General features: G+C 35.8%; 1 protein-coding gene across 1 annotated transcript in view; it reads left to right on the top strand.

Annotated features, from left to right (window-relative positions):
* Positions 1 to 18105, top strand: part of mdga1 (MAM domain containing glycosylphosphatidylinositol anchor 1) — a gene marked incomplete at both ends in the record, with an annotated part of 207953 nt that overhangs the window by 183295 nt on the left and 6553 nt on the right. Inside the window, one exon of the mRNA XM_081350154.1 lies at positions 12697 to 12805. Coding sequence (XP_081206280.1) covers positions 12697 to 12805 — 109 coding nt within the window. The remainder of the gene's footprint in view (positions 1 to 12696; positions 12806 to 18105) is intronic.

The raw sequence follows: 18105 nt of genomic DNA, 5'->3' as shown, positions 1-18105 counted from the left end.
CAATAGGAAAGGAAATGAAGACAGATAATTCAGGGGAAGTTTAGAGGTAAATGGGACACACTTAAGCTTGGGCTCATTGGTCCTGTCAGATTATTTTAATGTCTCGTTGAGCTACCCTCATTCTTTATACACTACTGCTTAAAGACAACAAGAAATTGCGTTTGCAGAGCATTTGACTTCTATAATGTGACAAATTTCCGGGTGAAGCTGAATATTCAGTGGGAAACAATGTAGGACAGGGCTTGAGTTTATCCTTAGGGACTTAATTGGTTCAGGAAATATAGGCTGTGCTATTATTTATTAATTTTGTTTTGCCTCACCCATGTGGATTACAACAGTAGGGAATAAAAGTTGTTTCATAGGTGGAGAAAATAATAATTTTTTGGGGAAAATGATGATTTTTTTTAAATAATGTGAACTGATGAATCAGTAACAATAAGAACACGAACAAGTCAACATGAAATCAAAATAAACTAACTATTTACTTTCTTAATGTACATTTCCAGTCTTATTGTGCACATTTTCCGGTAGAGGTTATTCTAACTAAAAACAATGTGTCTATAAAATGCAACAATTTGTTCTGTCTCTGAATTCGTCTGATGTCACAAATCCTCCATTCTAGAATGTAATTCCTAAATTTGTATAATGAATACTCTTTCTGATTCAACAGAATGAGTAATAAAAGGATTTTTATACATATATATTGGCCAAATCTGTCCACCTCTCACTTTTCACTAGCTGTCTAAACGGGAAAAACTGTTCACGGATATTTTCCTTCTTTTTCCTCGCAGGCTCTCAGTTAATATTTTGAAAGGCCCCATTTTAGTGTCACTCCTCTTTCTGTACTCTTTCATTCCCCCAGTAATGCAGCGTATTTGACACTTGAAGGGGTAAACAGATCCTCACCTCTCCTCTGTTTTTCACCCAGGCCCTAGTTGGCCTCCATCAATCGATGCTAAAGACCAATCCAGGTGTTCCTGGACAGTAGGAGTTGACCCGTATTTCTCTGCTCTCTGTTTGTTTGCTCTCTCTCTCTCCTCACCTCCTCTTTGTTCTTCCATTGACTCTTTCCGTGTGGCTGCGGAGGCTTGCCGAGATGAATTAGCATCATTTTCCCACAGAATCTCAGAGAAAAGGGAAGTGTGTCTTTGCATCGTTGCATGAGATGTCTCACCCATTACTAAGCCTGATGGATCAAGCAGAATCACAAAAGCGTTACTTTATCCAAAAGCTTTACTCGACTGTGTGAATCCATTACATGTGCTAGCCGAGGGGTTTAACAGAGATCTAATGGACCTCACAGCATTAGAAGAGCTCTGAGAGATGTTGCTAAACAAGGTTGGGATTTGAGAACTGGTTCTTAATTAATATATAAGGTACAACGGGGTTAAATGTGCACCGGGGGTAAAAGGCACCTTAATTTTTATTTTCCTCTAAACCACTAGATTGCACAAAAACTTGCCGCAGCATTTTCATCTACATCTGCTACATCTACATCAAAGCAACATCTGCTTTTCAAAATGCACGTGGAAATTTGGCTGATCAAAAGCAAAGCAAAGAGAATCGCTAAAATTATTAAATATATATTTTGAAACAAATGTCTTAATGATTTTTTAGTTTTTTCAAGGTAATTAAAACAACAGTTTTTCAATAACGGAAGAATATGTAAAAGTATGGTATTTGGGGTAAAAGGCGCCCCTGCTGTTGGGGTGAAAGGCACAATAATTAACATGATAATAAACAGCTGGCTGACTTATAAATTTGTTGAAATATTAATTAATAATATTAAGTTGGGTGTCCACTAGGGTGCATCAAATTTGAATGGGAAATTTTAATTTCAAAATATCAATTTGGCTGGCATTGCATTTTGTTCCAATTAACATAAAAATGACTTTTGCAAAGTTTTGAGGAATTCCATTGAGATTTAGGGGTGCCACCTAACACATGAACTTTGGCGAAATTTCGAAAAATGTGCAATTTTTAGTCTAATTGCCAAAAGGTTGACCTGGAAATGTTGAATACAGTGAACACAGTAACATGTTCTATAGGGTTATCAAAGTAAAAGTTGTTTGTTTGCCCTCTGGGCAACTTGGGCATTTCTCAGAATTCAACTTTCAAGATTCTCCATTCATTTGTCCTAGACAAAATGAATGGAGGTCAATGGGACATTTTCACGTGGCCTTACCCTGTTAATTTACTGTAACAACTACAATGCTACTCTCTATACACATGAGACATCTACAGTGGGGAGAACAAGTATTTGATACACTGCAGATTTTTCAGGTTTTCCCACTTACAATGCATGTAGAAGTCTGTAATTTTGATCATAGGTACTCTTCAACTGTGAGTGACAGAATCTAAATAAAATATCCATAAAATCACATTGTATGATTTTTAAGTAATTAATTTGCATTTTATTGCATGACATAAGTATTTGATACATCAGAAAAGCAGAACTTAATTTTTGGTACAGAAACCTTTGTTTGCAATTACAGAGATCATACGTTTCCTGTAGTTCTTGCCCAGGTTTGCACACACTTCAGCAGGGATTTTGGCCCACTCCTCCATACAGACCTTCTCCAGATCCTTCAGGTTTCGGGGCTGTCGCTGGGCAATGCGGACTTTCAGCTCCCTCCAAAGATTTTCTATTGGGTTCAGGTTTGGAAACTGGTTAGGCCACTCCAGGACCTTGAGATGCTTCTTACGGACCCATTCCTTAGTTGCCCTGGCTGTGTGTTTCGGGTCGTTGTCATGCTGGAAGACCAAGCCACGATCCATCTTCAATGCTCTTACTGAGGGAAGGAGGTTGTTGGCCAAGATCTCACGATACATGGCCCCATCCATCCTCCCCTCAATATGGTGCAGTCGTCCTGTCCCCTTTGCAGAAAAGCATCTCCAAAGAATGATGTTTCCACCTCCATGCTTCACGGTTGGGATGGTGATCTTGGGGTTGAAGAAGGTCATCCTTCTTCTTCCTCCAAACACGGCGAGTGGAGTTTAGACCAAAAAGCTCTATTTTTGTCTCACCAGACCACATGACCTTCTCCCATTCCTCCTCTGGATCATCCAGATGGTCATTGGCAAACTTCAGGCGGGCCTGGACATGCGCTGGCTTGAGCAGGGGGACCTTGCGTGCGCTGCAGGATTTTAATCCATGACGGCGTAGTGTGTTACTAATGGTTTTCTTTGAGACTGTGGTCCCAGCTCTCTTCAGGTCATTGACCAGGTCCTGCCGTGTAGTTCTGGGCTGATCCCTCACCTTCCTCATGATCATTGATGCCCCACGAGGTGAGATCTTGCATGGTGCCCCAGACCGAGGGAGATTGATCGTCATCTTGAACTTCTTCCATTTTCTAATAATTGCGCCAACAGTGGTTGCCTTCTCACCAAGCTGCTTGCCTATTGTCCTGTAGCCCTACCCAGCCTTGTGCAGGTCTACAGTTTTATCCCTGATGTCCTTACACAGCTCTCTGGTCTTGGCCATTGTGGAGAGGTTAGAGTCTGTTTGATTGAGTGTGTGGACAGGTGTCTTTTATACAGGTAACGAGTTCAAACAGGTGCAGTTAATACAGGTAATGAGTGGAGAACAGGAGGGCTTCTTAAAGAAAAACTAACAGATCTGTGAGAGCCGGAATTCTTACTGGTTGGTAGGTGATCAAATACATATGTCATGCAATAAAATGCAAATTAATTATTTAAAAATCATACAATGTGATTTTCTGGATTTTTGTTTTAGATTCCGTCTCTCACAGTTAAAATGTACCTATGATAAAAATTACAGACCTCTACATGCTTTGTAAGTAGGAAAACCTGCAAAATCGGCAGTGTATCAAATACTTGTTCTGTCCACTGTATACTCTGAATATGACATTGTCCACTCTAGAATACTGTTGATGTTAAGCTTAATAGCTTAGCTAACATAGATAGCTAACTGTGGTTAGCAAACTGTTACTAGCTAATGTTAGCTAGATGTAATGAGCACCAAATACCTATAAATATGACTTAAATGACTTATGATAAATAAGTATACAAAGACACAACTACAGATATGATAGTAATGTGTAATAATACATACCCAACACAGAAAGATCACCTCAAACAGAAAGATCACCTCAGTTTTCTTGAGCTGTAGTATTGTTTACCTCAGATCTCCATTGTGACCATTGAGCACTGTTGACCACTTTATCCAACAAAAACAGATGTGTGGTGGCACCCCTAAATCATCATGTACTGGAAAAATATTTTGCATGTGTTGTTTCTACATATATTGGAACACTTTTAGCACCCAGCCATATCAAAATTCAAGAATTGTGTTTTTTGATGCACCCTAGTGTCCACCTTAGAGATAATCACCATATTTATAATGAAACCATCATATTTAAAAATATGATTTTAATCATATCATATAATAAAATATCATATTTATTGTGACTACTGTAAAGCTACAGTATATTAAATTATCATGGGATCTCACTCGATGCTTTCAGAATCGGTACTTTTTTAAATAATTTTGTTTCTGTATTTTTAAAAATGAACTTATTTTAATGACAGTATATTTATTGATCAAAAATTAATTTACAAAATGTAATACAATTTTTGCTAAAAAGGAGTGTTTGAACAAGTATTAACACATAGTAAAACATTATTTTAGCTAAATTATTTGTATCAATACATTGTGCCTTTTGCCCCATGCTTGCCACCTCAGACATTTATAGGATTTTCAAACAAAACAAACCACTTTTATGATTTTTTAACACAAAATCTGATAATCAATGTAAAAATAAATAAAAACATATATATTTTTTCTGCAATGATAACAGAATGACATTTTTCTTAAGGTGTGCATTTAGCCCTGTATCCATTTCATTCATTTTACACTGAATAATTTTTATAATTGTCAAATACAATTTTAAACAAATTTACAAAAAGGCATTGCAATGTCGTAACATCTATGTGCAACCTCTTTTCAATATAAGAAACACTCTCATTATCACTAAATCACATAATCAACAGTCACTAAAACATTATCATAACACGCCACTCACGTCTGTTGCAGACACAGTGTGTCTTCTCATTGGTCAACATCCACATGTTCATAATGTACAACAACAGTTATGTGGATGAAAGGCTGAACCTGGTCCACTGAGAGAAGAATTTTACACATGGGATCTCTTTTCGGGATCTCGTTACTTTTTAATTCCATTTTATAGAAGATAAAAGACGCTGTAATCTTTAACGGCATGGGAACGTACAGTCCGTTTAAAGTCTGGAAGATTACAGCCATGGCCAAATCTGATGTGACTGGATGAGAAGCTCTGATGATTATTACAGTATTCTACTTTCTTATATAAAATTAGTCCAATCTGCATACTGTAGGTCTTTTTCCAAATAGTTTTTTAACTTGGAGGACTAACACTGAATGATCAGCATATTGGAAATTCAAGGCTAGAAAAACTGAGTGTGTTTTTTTGTATGCATGTTCTTAAATTCATAAACTCTGGCATTTTTTGTATGCATGTTCTTACATTCATAAACTCTGGCATTGTGAGGTACGGCTCTGGCTTTGTGTTCCTCTGGTGTATGTTTGATTGCTCCCCATCCATGACATGGACTTAAATGGCAGTTAAGACCAGTTGGTGTTGTACGTGTAAATGCCCAGTGTAGCTGTTCTCTTTTATAGAGCTCTTAAATGCCACCTGCCTGCTATTGGGCTGTTTAACACAACTATAAACGCTTACTACCACAGTCTCAGTGGAATACAGTTAATCTGTAGTTTAAAAACATTTTAAGCTTTATATCCTGCAGTTCCGTAGTATTTTAGTTGTTTACTTTGTTTAGTTTACGTGATCATATTGCTTACCTGTGATGGCCACACATGATATGAGACTAATCGAGGAGAGGTGTGATATTACTTTTCTAAGTGACTGAACCTATCATTATCAGATAGGAGAGCATAAAAAAAAAAAAAAAAGTTTGGGGTCTCTATTATTATTTTATGTTTTCATAAAATGACTTCAGATGACGCAAACTCTGAATCAACATGCACCAATGCTACATTTTTCTAAATGTCACAATCATTTGTTAACCAACAAGTGTTCATTACTTCAATGAGCTCATTGTTTCTGCCTTAAATTATTACATTGTTTAAATTAATTCATTTTTAGCTAACTGTGATTTGTATATGCACATTTTTGAAATACTTAGTTACCTCTGATGACAGACCACTCTAAATTGTAACGTGGACAGAATTTTCTGTAAAGCTGTTTTGAAACGATGTGTATTGTGAAAGCGCTATAGAAATAAATGTGAATTGAATTGAGTTGAATTTAATAGTTGAATTTTTTTCACAGGAATGTAATTTATTCCTGTGATCAAAGCTGAATTTTCAGCATCATAACTCCAGTCCTCAGTGTCACATGATCCTTCAGAAATCATTCTGATATGACGATTTTGCTGCTCAAGAAACATTTCTGATTATTATCAATGCTGAAACAGTTGTGCTGCTTTTTCACAGTTTTGTGGAAAGTGTGATATTTATTTTCCAGGATTATTTGATGGACAGAAAGTCCAAAAGAACAGCATTTATTATAAATAGAAATCTTTTGTAACATTCTAATGTCTCTGCTGTCACATTTGATCAATTAAATGCATCCTTGCTGAATAAAAGTATTAATTTCTTAGAAAGGTGGAACCGGAGCCATGTCTAAAGACCAGACTTGAGGGTGGGCTCTTTATACTTGCAGTAGGGAACCACCTAGTAACCATCCAGAACACCCTAGCAACTGCAATACCAATGTACTAAAAACCACCCACAACACTCTAGCATCTTGGTAGCGACTTTTTCACGGGCAAACACCACTATGTCAAAATCTATCCTTAAGTTTACAGTTTACACATCTCTTAAGGCCTTTCCGTGTCTTAATGGAAAAGGTCACCGCAGGCAGAGACGTTTTGTGCGGCCGTGTGAAAGATGCCAGCAGGGAAACAAGACGATGACAAAAGCGCAGGAGCTTTACAAAGGAGGAGTTCAGGGAGCGAGGGAGGGCTGGTAATTAGCTTTGCTTAATTATGATTTTCTGAAAAGATTGAGAGAGGAGCAGAGAAAAGCGTCCATTTTCACACAGCCCTTTAAGCTCTTCCCTCATCATCTCTTCTTTTCTCTTTATCCTCTTTATCGCTTGCTGGTTTCTCCGCTGATGCTCTCAGCTCTTTGTCGTGTTTGTTATCCATTAACCTCTCCTCTCTGTGCGCTGGAAATTTCCCATCAGCCTCACCTCTCGCCTCTCTGCTAGCGCTACTCTCCATAGTGATTGGTTGATGAAATTCACTGGACCTCGAGTCTCCATTACAGCAAAATCACAGGCTTCAGCAAATGTCCTGGAACGTTCTTTTCCTTCCTTCCACTTTCAGTGGAGTACTGTATTTACCCCAAAATGCATGTTTTTCCCTTGGGGGAGGAAAAAAATGAATATTTCAGACAGCAATGGGAATGAATGGTGGGAAAAGGATCTTCTGCAGAGATCTTCAAAATGTCTCAAATTATAGTCTGAAATCAAGAGTCAAGAGTTTTCAAAATTAGCTCAAATATGTCTGGCCAAAGTCAATAATTCTTTTTTCATTATTCCCTCGACGTGACAGTCCCACTTTCAAGTACTTCACACTTTTTCCAGCACTTCAAAGCTCAAAATTCTGAATATTCTACAATTTAAATATTATTTTTAATGTGATGACCAAATTTTTTTTTATTCGTCCTTAAGATTTTCCTGTTTTGTAAAACGAAGTGCCAGATTTAATAAAAAGGGCAAATTAGCGCAATTCCAAAATAGCGCTGATGGCAGTGGAAAGATCTACTGGTGACACACACATTAAAGAACACAGCCGGATCATTTCCACAATCTACCAAGAGCAGCGCTAGTTAGCGTCTGGTTTATAACATGCTTTTTTGGGGTGGTAAATAGCGGTGCAAATACCAGTAAATTGACTAGGTCAGACCTTAGTAAATCACTTTGCTCTCTTCTTGTACATTTTGCGTCTGAAAGGGAAACTACAAATGCATATGCAATAAAGTCAGTCTCAGAAATAACCCTGTCCATGCCTTTTCAGCGCTAATCTTTAACTGTTTTGCGATGTAGGAAAACTAACACTTTTAAAAAAAAACTTTTTTTTTTTTAAATCTAAAAATACATTAAATTAACACTATCGCCAGCAGAATAGTGAAAGCAATCACTATTATAAAATGTTTTCAGCTTTTGTATGTAGGTAAAGTCACAAAGTCTCATGAAAAACAAAAACTTTTCTTCAAATTGCAAATGAAATTAGACAGTCTTCCTTTATAATCACTGAGGCTGTCAGTTCAGCGGAAACTCATTGCGTGCAAAAAACATTTTAATCAATGATTCTGTCAAAACTGCATAATGAATTATTTATTTACATCGTGTCTCCACTTTGTTTGTTTGTTCATTCAGCATTTTGAGAGATACTGAGCAGATTCTCACTTGCACACCTCTGATTGGTCATAATCACAGAAATCCCTGTGATTGGCTGCAAAACTCAACGCTGAAAAATCACATTCAGCGCATTGAACTTGCATGACACGAAAATAACAACCAGATCACTTTAATTTACTTTTTTTTTTTTTTTAGTTAACCATACAAATGATATATTACTCAGTAGTATAACACTTATTAATCCTGCAATAAAAAGATATAACTTGCATTGACCTGACCAGGCAGCCGCCCGCCACACCCTGCCATATTTTTGTGGAAACTGTGATTCTTTTTTTATAATTAGAATTTTTCTTTGATAAATAGAAAAATAAAAAACAACAACGTTTGTTTTTAAATCATTTGTAAGAATCTAAAAGTCTTCACTTTCCCGTGTAATCAGTTTAATTCATACTCAGTATTTTAAACAGTTCTTTCAGTTCTTCCACCAAAGTTTTTGAATGAATGAAAAAATCGTAATTTTTCTGGTACTTTTTGACATCCCCTGGGTGACTGAAAAGAGCAGCATTGATATTCTGTGTAACTTCACTATTTTATGCGCCACGAAACGTATAACGACTGAACTGTTACTCACCTCCATCTCTCCTGCTCCTCTCTCTCCTCACACAATAATGAACACTGGAGAGGCTTCTGTATGCCTACGCCTCTCAGACGGCGCACATAATTGTTTCTCTCTGTCTCCGCTGGCATCTGAGCTCCGGTGTGAGAGGTGAATGGTCTGTCATACCCTTAATGAGCTCAACCCACTAAAGTCAACTGTGCTCGCCATTTGCATTAACGAACAGAAAGAAAACACACAGATCGTCTCGCCTACCAATTACTGTGGCCAGATCTCTTTGTGCAAGTTGTGCTCTGATCGTGTTTATGCATGACCTTGTGATTCTGCAAGTGAAAATTGTTTGTATGAGCATGTGTGTGTGTGTGTGTGTGTGTGTGTGTGTGTGTGTTTGAGGGTGGGTGTAGTAATGCATGAATATATATTCAGGTGAGCAGGAAAGCTCATGGAGTGCTGCTCGACATTGGCCTAATGATGGTGTGTGTCACCGCCGTCCACTGTGGTCAATTAGCACAGACAGAGAGACTGTTTTACACACACAAGGCAAATCAAATGACCTATCTGCCCTTCATCCCTTGATCCCGATCAGCCTCCGTTATTTATTCAGAGGAGCCACTTGTTCATTTGGGCACAACGGGAGCCCGGGGGGATGCTTCAGGTGTGTCTGTGTGTTGTGTTGATGAACGCACAGGGTTTAAGAGTGTGTGAAGTGTGCTATCTTCACCTGGGGTCAAGTATGTGAACCTATAAAGTCTATTTTTAGGTGGGTACATGTGTGATCTACTGTAAAAACAACAACTCAGGCTCATTGGAAATTTTATAAGTGGCATTTCAACTAAAATGCAAAAACATTTATACCAAGGCTCCATAAATGTTTTATTTTTTCCTAAATTCCTTTTTATTTTCCCCCCAAGTTCCATTTGTACTTTTTTTTTAATCACATTTTTCTGGATTCCATTTTAATGGTTAAATTACATTTCAGTAATCAAAAGACTTCTATTTGAAATCAACAGCACTTTAACAACAATTTATTAAAAGTAAAAAATAGGGCCCTATCTATAAAAAAAAAAAAAACATTAACAATTTATTATTTATTCATTTTTTTTACATCAATTGAAATGTTTTATTTTTTCAGAAATTCTGTGTTGTCTGTTTGAATTTATCTGGATTCATAATTTAATACAAATGTCTTATCAGAAATAAAGTGATAATCAAACAAAGCCATAAAACATTAACAATTCGATTAATATTTTAAAATGTATTAATTTTATATTTAACAAAATCTTTTTTTGAAAAAACAAACTTCTGCACAACACAACAAAGGTTTACTTTTTAAATTAAAGCATGAATGGAAAATGGTCATATTCCTTAAAAAAAGTTTAAAGTAATTTTACAATGAACAGCTCTTGAGATGAAGTTCATGTCCTCATATAGTCAGATGCTCGAGCATATGTAGCGTATAATAGGATACAGGAGAAGGAAGTTCAACACTCTTATTTCTAAATCTAAGTCATTTTTGCTTTTTAGATTAGTTTAGATTTAGATTTAATTAGATCATTGATGGTCAGCAGCAAAGACATTAGTTAATAAAGTGAGATTAAATACATAAGGTATATTTGTGTAATTTAATATAGTTAATTATAAAAGTTTTGCGTATAATTCTGAGATTGCATTTTACTGTTTTTATTCATTTTGAGGAATACTGAATGTTTTCGTGCAAGTGAGATGAGTAAATGCTCACAAATTTAGTCTAGAACTAAAATAACCATCATGTTTACACCGCACACAACACCTCCTCACTTTATTTTCCTCAACATGGGGACAGGAGAGCTGTCAGTCAATATATGTGAAACTAGCGTTACTTATTTGAAAAAGTAACTTAGATATTTTGCTGTAAATTGAAAAAGTAATGCGTTACTTGAAAAAATAATGAGTTACCCCAACACTGACTTTCCTGTAGCTCAAACAGTAGAGCGTTGGCCCTTGCAACGTCAAGGGTTCGATTCCCAGGGAAAACAAAGAACTGATAAGAATGTAAATGTGTACCTTGAAATGCAATGTAAGTTGCTTTGGATAAAAGCGTCTGCCAAATGTAGAAATGTAAATGTAATGTTGGAATGATTTATTAGATCAGACCACAATGGCATTTTCTTTGAGGTTTGTAGGCTTGTAGACTTTGGTGAGAAAGTAATAAAAATTAGGATAAATTGTAAGGATCATCAAAGTTCTGCAAAACCTAAATCTAAAATAAAAAGCCATTCTGCAAAGTTTCAGAATGTGTAAATTGCTTTAGATCGTGGGTGGATTAAATGTATTGAATCGTTCTGTTCACTTTTGCTCATTTATACATTTCAATTACTTGCACGTTAGTCCACCAGCTGGGGTTTAGAGGTGTGAGTGTGTGTGTGTGCGTGTGTGTGTGTGTGTGTGGGGGGGGATAATTCAGTAAACTTCAGTCAAACTGAGCGTGGATCTGACACAGATCTGATTAGTTCTCTGCAGTGAGCTTCAGAGCTGCTGTAATTAAGCTGTCAGTCAAACGCTGGTCACATGAGGAGCAAATAAACACCAGCACATAATGTGCGAGGAAACTTATGATTATGATTGTATAGGCCAATTAGCAATTCTTTAATAAATTACAAATATTTACGTTTTATGTACTACTGTGTAACAGTATTTTGTGTTTATTTTAATGTGCTTTCTAGTGCAAAAACACTTAAGTATTAAATCGTGAACGGCTTTTAAATTCCAGTTCAATTGTAATTTGTATATACGAATGTAGTATCAATGAAGTGTAGTTCTTAATAATGTATTTCTTTTATCAGTGTGAATTATCCATAAAATTACACACACAGCATGTCCATTTTGTTCAGACACATTAGATGATATGAACTAATAAATGTTCAAAATTGTTTTTCTCTAATGTTTTATATTTTCAGAGAGAGAGAGAGAGAGAGAGAGAGAGAGAGAGAGAGAGAGAGAGAGAGAGACCATAATAGAAAAACACATAATTTCAAACATTTATTAATTAGTCATCTTCCTTACACTAAGTGTTTTTAAATGCTGTATGGTCCAATTAAAATCTGTTTTGATGGCCATGTTAATTGCTTTGACATTAATTTAGATAAATGTCAAAACAGTTACTATATATAAGTAAATATGAATAATTACTCAAACCATAAATTATTATTTGTGTTTGTCACGAAACTCATTGTTGAAATGAAATTCCTCTGGTTTTTTTTTTTTTTTTTTTTTTTTTTTTTTTTTAATTAGTTAAATTATTCTTGGGATTCCAAACTGAATTCCTATTCAACTTCCTGTGGGATGTTGCCAATTCATTTTAAATTCATACTCAAATATTAAAGTCATAGGGTATTCTCTCACAATAAAGTTTTTGGCGTTGACCTGAGATAACTTCATGTTGGAGTTCAGTTCATGTAAATTTTAACCTTCCCTGCCGGTGATGTCCCAAATTTAAATGCAATCTATAATTCCATTTATTTGGCTTTGTATGTGTGCGTTTGATGAGAATGGGAGAAATCCGACTTGACAAATGTCTGTTTTAATGGACGAGAGTGTCTTTATAGTGGATGGAAAGCTCAAACGTGTTCTCTATCTCACTCTTCTCTTTGTCAGGTGGTGTTCGAAGGTATCCGTGGAAATGGCTTTGAGGGAGACATTGCTATTGATGACGTTTCTGTTACCAAGGGGAAATGCAAACAAAAGGATAGCGTGGACAAAACAGGTCTGTACCATCAGCAACACTTCTAAAACACCCTAATGAACTTCATTATATCTGTTGATGTAGATGTAGGTGATGTAGGTAAAACCACTCAGCATACAGGTCACGTCTCAAAGCAAAGGAAAATACAAGAACATGTGAGTGATGAAACAGCACTGACAACTATCCTTAACCTTATTTACACATCCTTATGTTGTTCCAAGACTTACTTACTTCTGTTGAATAGAAAATTGGAACAGTTACAATGAATGGAGGCTTTCAAGCTTCAAAAAGGGTGAAAATGCACCATAAAGTATCATATACAGTAAGTAGTACATACGACTTCTGAAGTCTGATGTCATGCAAATCTTGACATTAGAAAAGATTTGTGAACGAACTGTTCTATCGAATTGGCTCTTTTCAAAGATTTGGTTGGTCCAGTTCGCAAAACTGTTGGGAATCATTCATTCACGAATCACACTGACTCAGCAGCTGTTAACCCTGTAACGCCTGACATATTAAATAATAGTCATACAAATAATTTTTTTAACAGTTCAGAAATTAACCTTTAGATAAAATCTTTTTTTCATTTTTTTAAGTTTGTGTTTTTTGTTGAGTATCATATTTGATACATCAGACTTTAATGGCTCATATATTACTATATAGTGAGAATATAGAGCTCATCCTCAAGGAAAAAACATCAAAAAAATTTCAGAGGCCAAAACTGAGCAAAAATGTGGTGCGGTTTCTCATATTTATATGATCAAAAAGTAAGATGAGATTCTGATAGCTTGTAAATCAATGAGATCTGTAAAGCAATATAACAGTTTTTATTGTGGAGGTAAAACATAATGCAATGCAATTCAATGATGATTGAGAGATAAGTAATGTTCCTCAAAAGCCTGTTGCATCATATTTGATACTCACATTTTAACATGATTTTTCAAAAAAAAAAAAAAAAAAAAAAAAGATGATTGGATAATCAAGAAAACATTAGTTGCTTAATTGTTAATGTTAGAATATTACTAATAATTTAAAATATGTTATTATGTTTACTTGACAGTTGACACACATGACCACGACCTGAAAGTGGACAATGCTTTTTTTCTTTGAGTTTTTAATAATACAGACAGAATATCAAACGAAATGACACGAGGGTGACTCCTATAACTCGGTTAGAAAAGGAAGGTTTTAGAAATGAAATGTCAGTGAGAAGTGTCCAGACTGTGGACAGGAGAGATGAGTGTTTGTGATGGAAGAACGCACTGGTGGAGGCAGCTGTTGTGGGCTGCAGGGGCTCAGGCACAGGGGCCCGGGGCCCGGGTCTGACAGCCTTGGCTTCTTCTCACCTCGTGCAGCCCTCTGATGGTGTGGCAGGCCTCGGGTCTCCTCCTGAATGCTGATCTTGGCACAGGATGGGTATGAATGCATGCACACAGACAGGAAAAGGCCCAGCGCCAGACTCTGAGAGAGAGAGACAGGGCAGCTGTCCAGAACACCATCCCCCTCAATACTCACCCGATGAACTGATAAAATATCATGCTCATTACTGTAATGAAGGAAAATATACCTTATTTATATAAAAAAAATATATAAATAAAAAAAAAAATATATATATAAAAATATATAATTATGCTATATATGCATGTTATGCATGGGCATACTTATAATGGTCGGTAAGATTTTTTGGTCACACTTTAGATTAGGGTCCCATTCTCACTATTATCTAACTATTAACTAAGACTTTTTCCTCAATAAACTACTAATTACCACTTATTTATAGTTAGTTAGGTAGTTGTTAAGGCATTGGGTAGGATTAAGGGATGTAGAATATAGCAGAACAAGGCATTAATATGTGCTTTATAAGTACTAATAAACAGCCAATATCCTAGTAATATAGATGCTAATAAACAACTAGTTAATAGTGAGAATTGGACCCTAAACTAAAGTGTCTAAAGTGTTTTAAAAGAAATTAGATACATATAGGTCTCTTATGCTCACCAAGGCTTTCCTTTTATCAAATATACAGTAAAAACAGTAATATTGTGAAATATTTTTTTTTCTATTTGAATATATTTTAAAATGTAATTTATTCCTATGATGCAAAGCCTAATTTTCAGTATAATTACTCCAGCTGATTTGTTACTTAAGACACATTTATTATTAATTAACAATGTTGAAAACAGTTGTGCTGCCTAATATATATATAGCCCCTTTCACACAGCATTCAATTTACTGTAAAATGACTAGAACGACTTTACTGGTTAATGCACAAATGTGACCATGAACTACAAAACCAGTCACTTGGGTCAATTTTTTGAAATTGAGAATTATACATCATATGAAAGCTGAATAAATAAGCTTTTCATTGATGTATGGTTTGTTAGGTTAGGACAATATTTGGCAGAGATACAACTATTTGAAAATCTGGAATCTGAGGGTGCAAAAAAAATCAAAACATTGAGAAAATCTCCTTTAAAGTTCTCCATTTATATTCACGATTGTGCTGCATTCACTCACACAAATACATGTTTTATATATTTACGGTTGGAAATGTATAAAATATCTTCATGGAACATGATCTTTACTTAATATCCTAATGATTTTTGGCATAAAAGAAAAATCGATAATTTTGACCCATACAATGTATTGTTGGCTATTGCCACAAATATACCCGTGCGACTTGTGACTGGTTTTGTGATCCAGGGTCACATATATGCTGTTCACACAAGCAACAGCGTTATGTCTTTTTACCGCTATGATCCCATTCACACATCAGTACCAGAATACGGGTAAACTCTGTGGTGTCAATCTTCGGAAATTACTTTTAAATGCTGAGCCAATTTCTTCATCGACCTGGATGAAGAGAAGTGCTTTAGTTTCATTTGAGTTATTTTTTTTCTTCTTCTGTGTGACAGGCATAATCACACTCTTAAAAAACGCCAGACGCATTATAGTTATTGTAGTATTGCAGTTATGCAGGGTCTTGAGCGTGAGATGCGCTGCAACAGTCAGATATTCGTCTAGCGCATGTTGACATAAAAAACAGTAAAAATCAGGGATGTCACTAGACTCTTTTTACTGGGGCATGAGTCCCAGTAAATTTTTCCCCTGCGTCTCAATGTCCATAATATCCATCCTAAACAATATGTGAGATTAAAATAAGTGCGTCCAAAAGCATAGTATGTTGAAAAGAGTATGCCAGAAGTCTCCGGATGGTCTACTATTTCCGGTGGAATACGATTTTCGAAGTGTGGATTCGTGCTCACTATTACAGTTAATATTGCCCACAACCCATTGCTCTTTGGAGGAGGATCCAGTTCAGAAATACAAACAAGAGATAAAAGTGTTCAGAAAAATACAAACATGGTGGATGTGCGCAACCGACGGTTAAGTAGAGAGGTTTAGATGAAGGGGTTTGAGTGACTAATAATCAATTTAAGCTGATAAAAAATATTGATGTAATGTTATCCATGTTATATTTCATCTGCAACAACAACAACGAGAACTTTTATGAAGGCCCGTTTGGCCATTAACTTATATAACATAAATGCATGGAGAGTCTCCGCATGAAAGACCCGTGACTGGCAGATCAACGTGCTTCTGCGTTTCTCATCAATACAGTAGGAAATTAAATTAAATGACATGCGGAGGATTTTATCTTTGACAAGATGATTGACAGGCCAGTTTACGTGACAGGATGCGTGTAACTAAGCGAGAGAGAGCAACCGTTAAAGACGCTTATATGTCCTGATAGTATGCCCCAAAGCTTGTCTGCTCTTCTGCTACACACTCAAAAGTATGTACTTTCTTCACAAATAGAGTGCACTTTTAGGGCGTAGTACAAGTAGGCGAATTGAGACGCAGCATTGCTGTGCCCCAGTGAAAAGTCATGTCTGATGAGGTATAGTTACAGCATATGGATACATCTGAAAATAGGCTCTGTGCCCCTCTTCCTTCACTTATGCTGTAACTATACCTCTTCCTTCACTTTTCCCCGTGGAATCCTCGACTTCAGTTGCAGTCTGTCAGACAATTTTTCATAAAATGACATTGTTTTCTCTAAAGACATGAAAGTGTCTTCATTCTTTGTCCGCACACAGCATCACACCAGTAATTTACTGGTAATGTTTCAACTTCTCATACCGGGAAATTGACATTTTTGAAAAGGTCCTGTTCACACAGGATCTCTTAACGGTAATTTACCAGTAAAGACTATATGTGTGAAATGGGCTAATGTTAAAGTCTTTACTGTCATTTCTTGATAATTTTATTATCTTCTTGAATAAAAATACAAATTTCTTTCAAGAAAAAAAAAATCTTTCTGACACCAACTTTTGAACACATTATTGAGTCTATTATTGTGGTATTGTATTTTTATATCACCAAACATTCCTGTATCACTGAATTTGGTTCACACACAAAAAAATAAGACCTAATGAGACTTAGGGTTGGAAATGTGTTTAATGGTCATGTAAATAATGTCACATTGCAAAAAATTCTTGCTAAAATTATGGGCTTTATTTTATTTGATAAAAATGCAATTTCTTATTTTTTGTGATAGATAGATAGATAGAGAGAGAGAGAGAGAGAGAGAGAGAGAGAGAGAGAGAGAGAGAGATAGATAGATAGATAGATAGATAGATAGATAGATAGATAGATAGATAGATAGATAGATAGATAGATAGATAGATAGATAGATAGATAGATAGATAGATAGATAGATAGATAGATAGATAGATAGATAGATAGATAGATAGATAGATAGAAGAAATCTAACAGCCACCTCAAGTGTTGTGTCAAATGTTCCAAAGCATCCAGTATCAAAACACCCCCTTTATAGCATTCAGTGTCCATGGCAGCGGCTCCTTATCAGCTAACCTTGAAGATAATACAGACACTCCAGCAGAGACAAGCTCTCCCTGCTACCGGAAGAAAGAATGAAACTTCAACATTTCCCTTTATAGCATTATGCCTACTAAAAATATTATGCCTACTAAAACTTCAGAGACATATACTGTAGACAAAACCAATATATATGTAAAATATCAATATAAAAGTAAAGTAAAAATGAATATAAGCAAATAAGCATATATGAATATGACTAGATTATTATATATGGATGATGAACGGAATAAAAGACTGAAGAGATTGTTAAAGATTGTTAATTTGGCCTTCCTTGTAGAGAGCAAAGATGTTCAATGTTACTGTCTTGCACTTGTCATATTTCATACCAAAAATCAAGAGAAAGGGAATAAAACATATTTTGCTTTAAGAAAATATTCATATTCTCCATATTTCACCCTGCAGTTCTCATTACCATA

The sequence above is a fragment of the Scardinius erythrophthalmus genome (genome assembly GCF_964197995.2).
Source record: "Scardinius erythrophthalmus genome assembly, chromosome: 21".
Lineage (NCBI taxonomy): Eukaryota > Metazoa > Chordata > Actinopteri > Cypriniformes > Leuciscidae > Scardinius > Scardinius erythrophthalmus.
The sequence above is the reverse complement of the archived record's forward strand: the minus strand, read 5'-3'. Positions and strand labels throughout refer to the sequence as shown.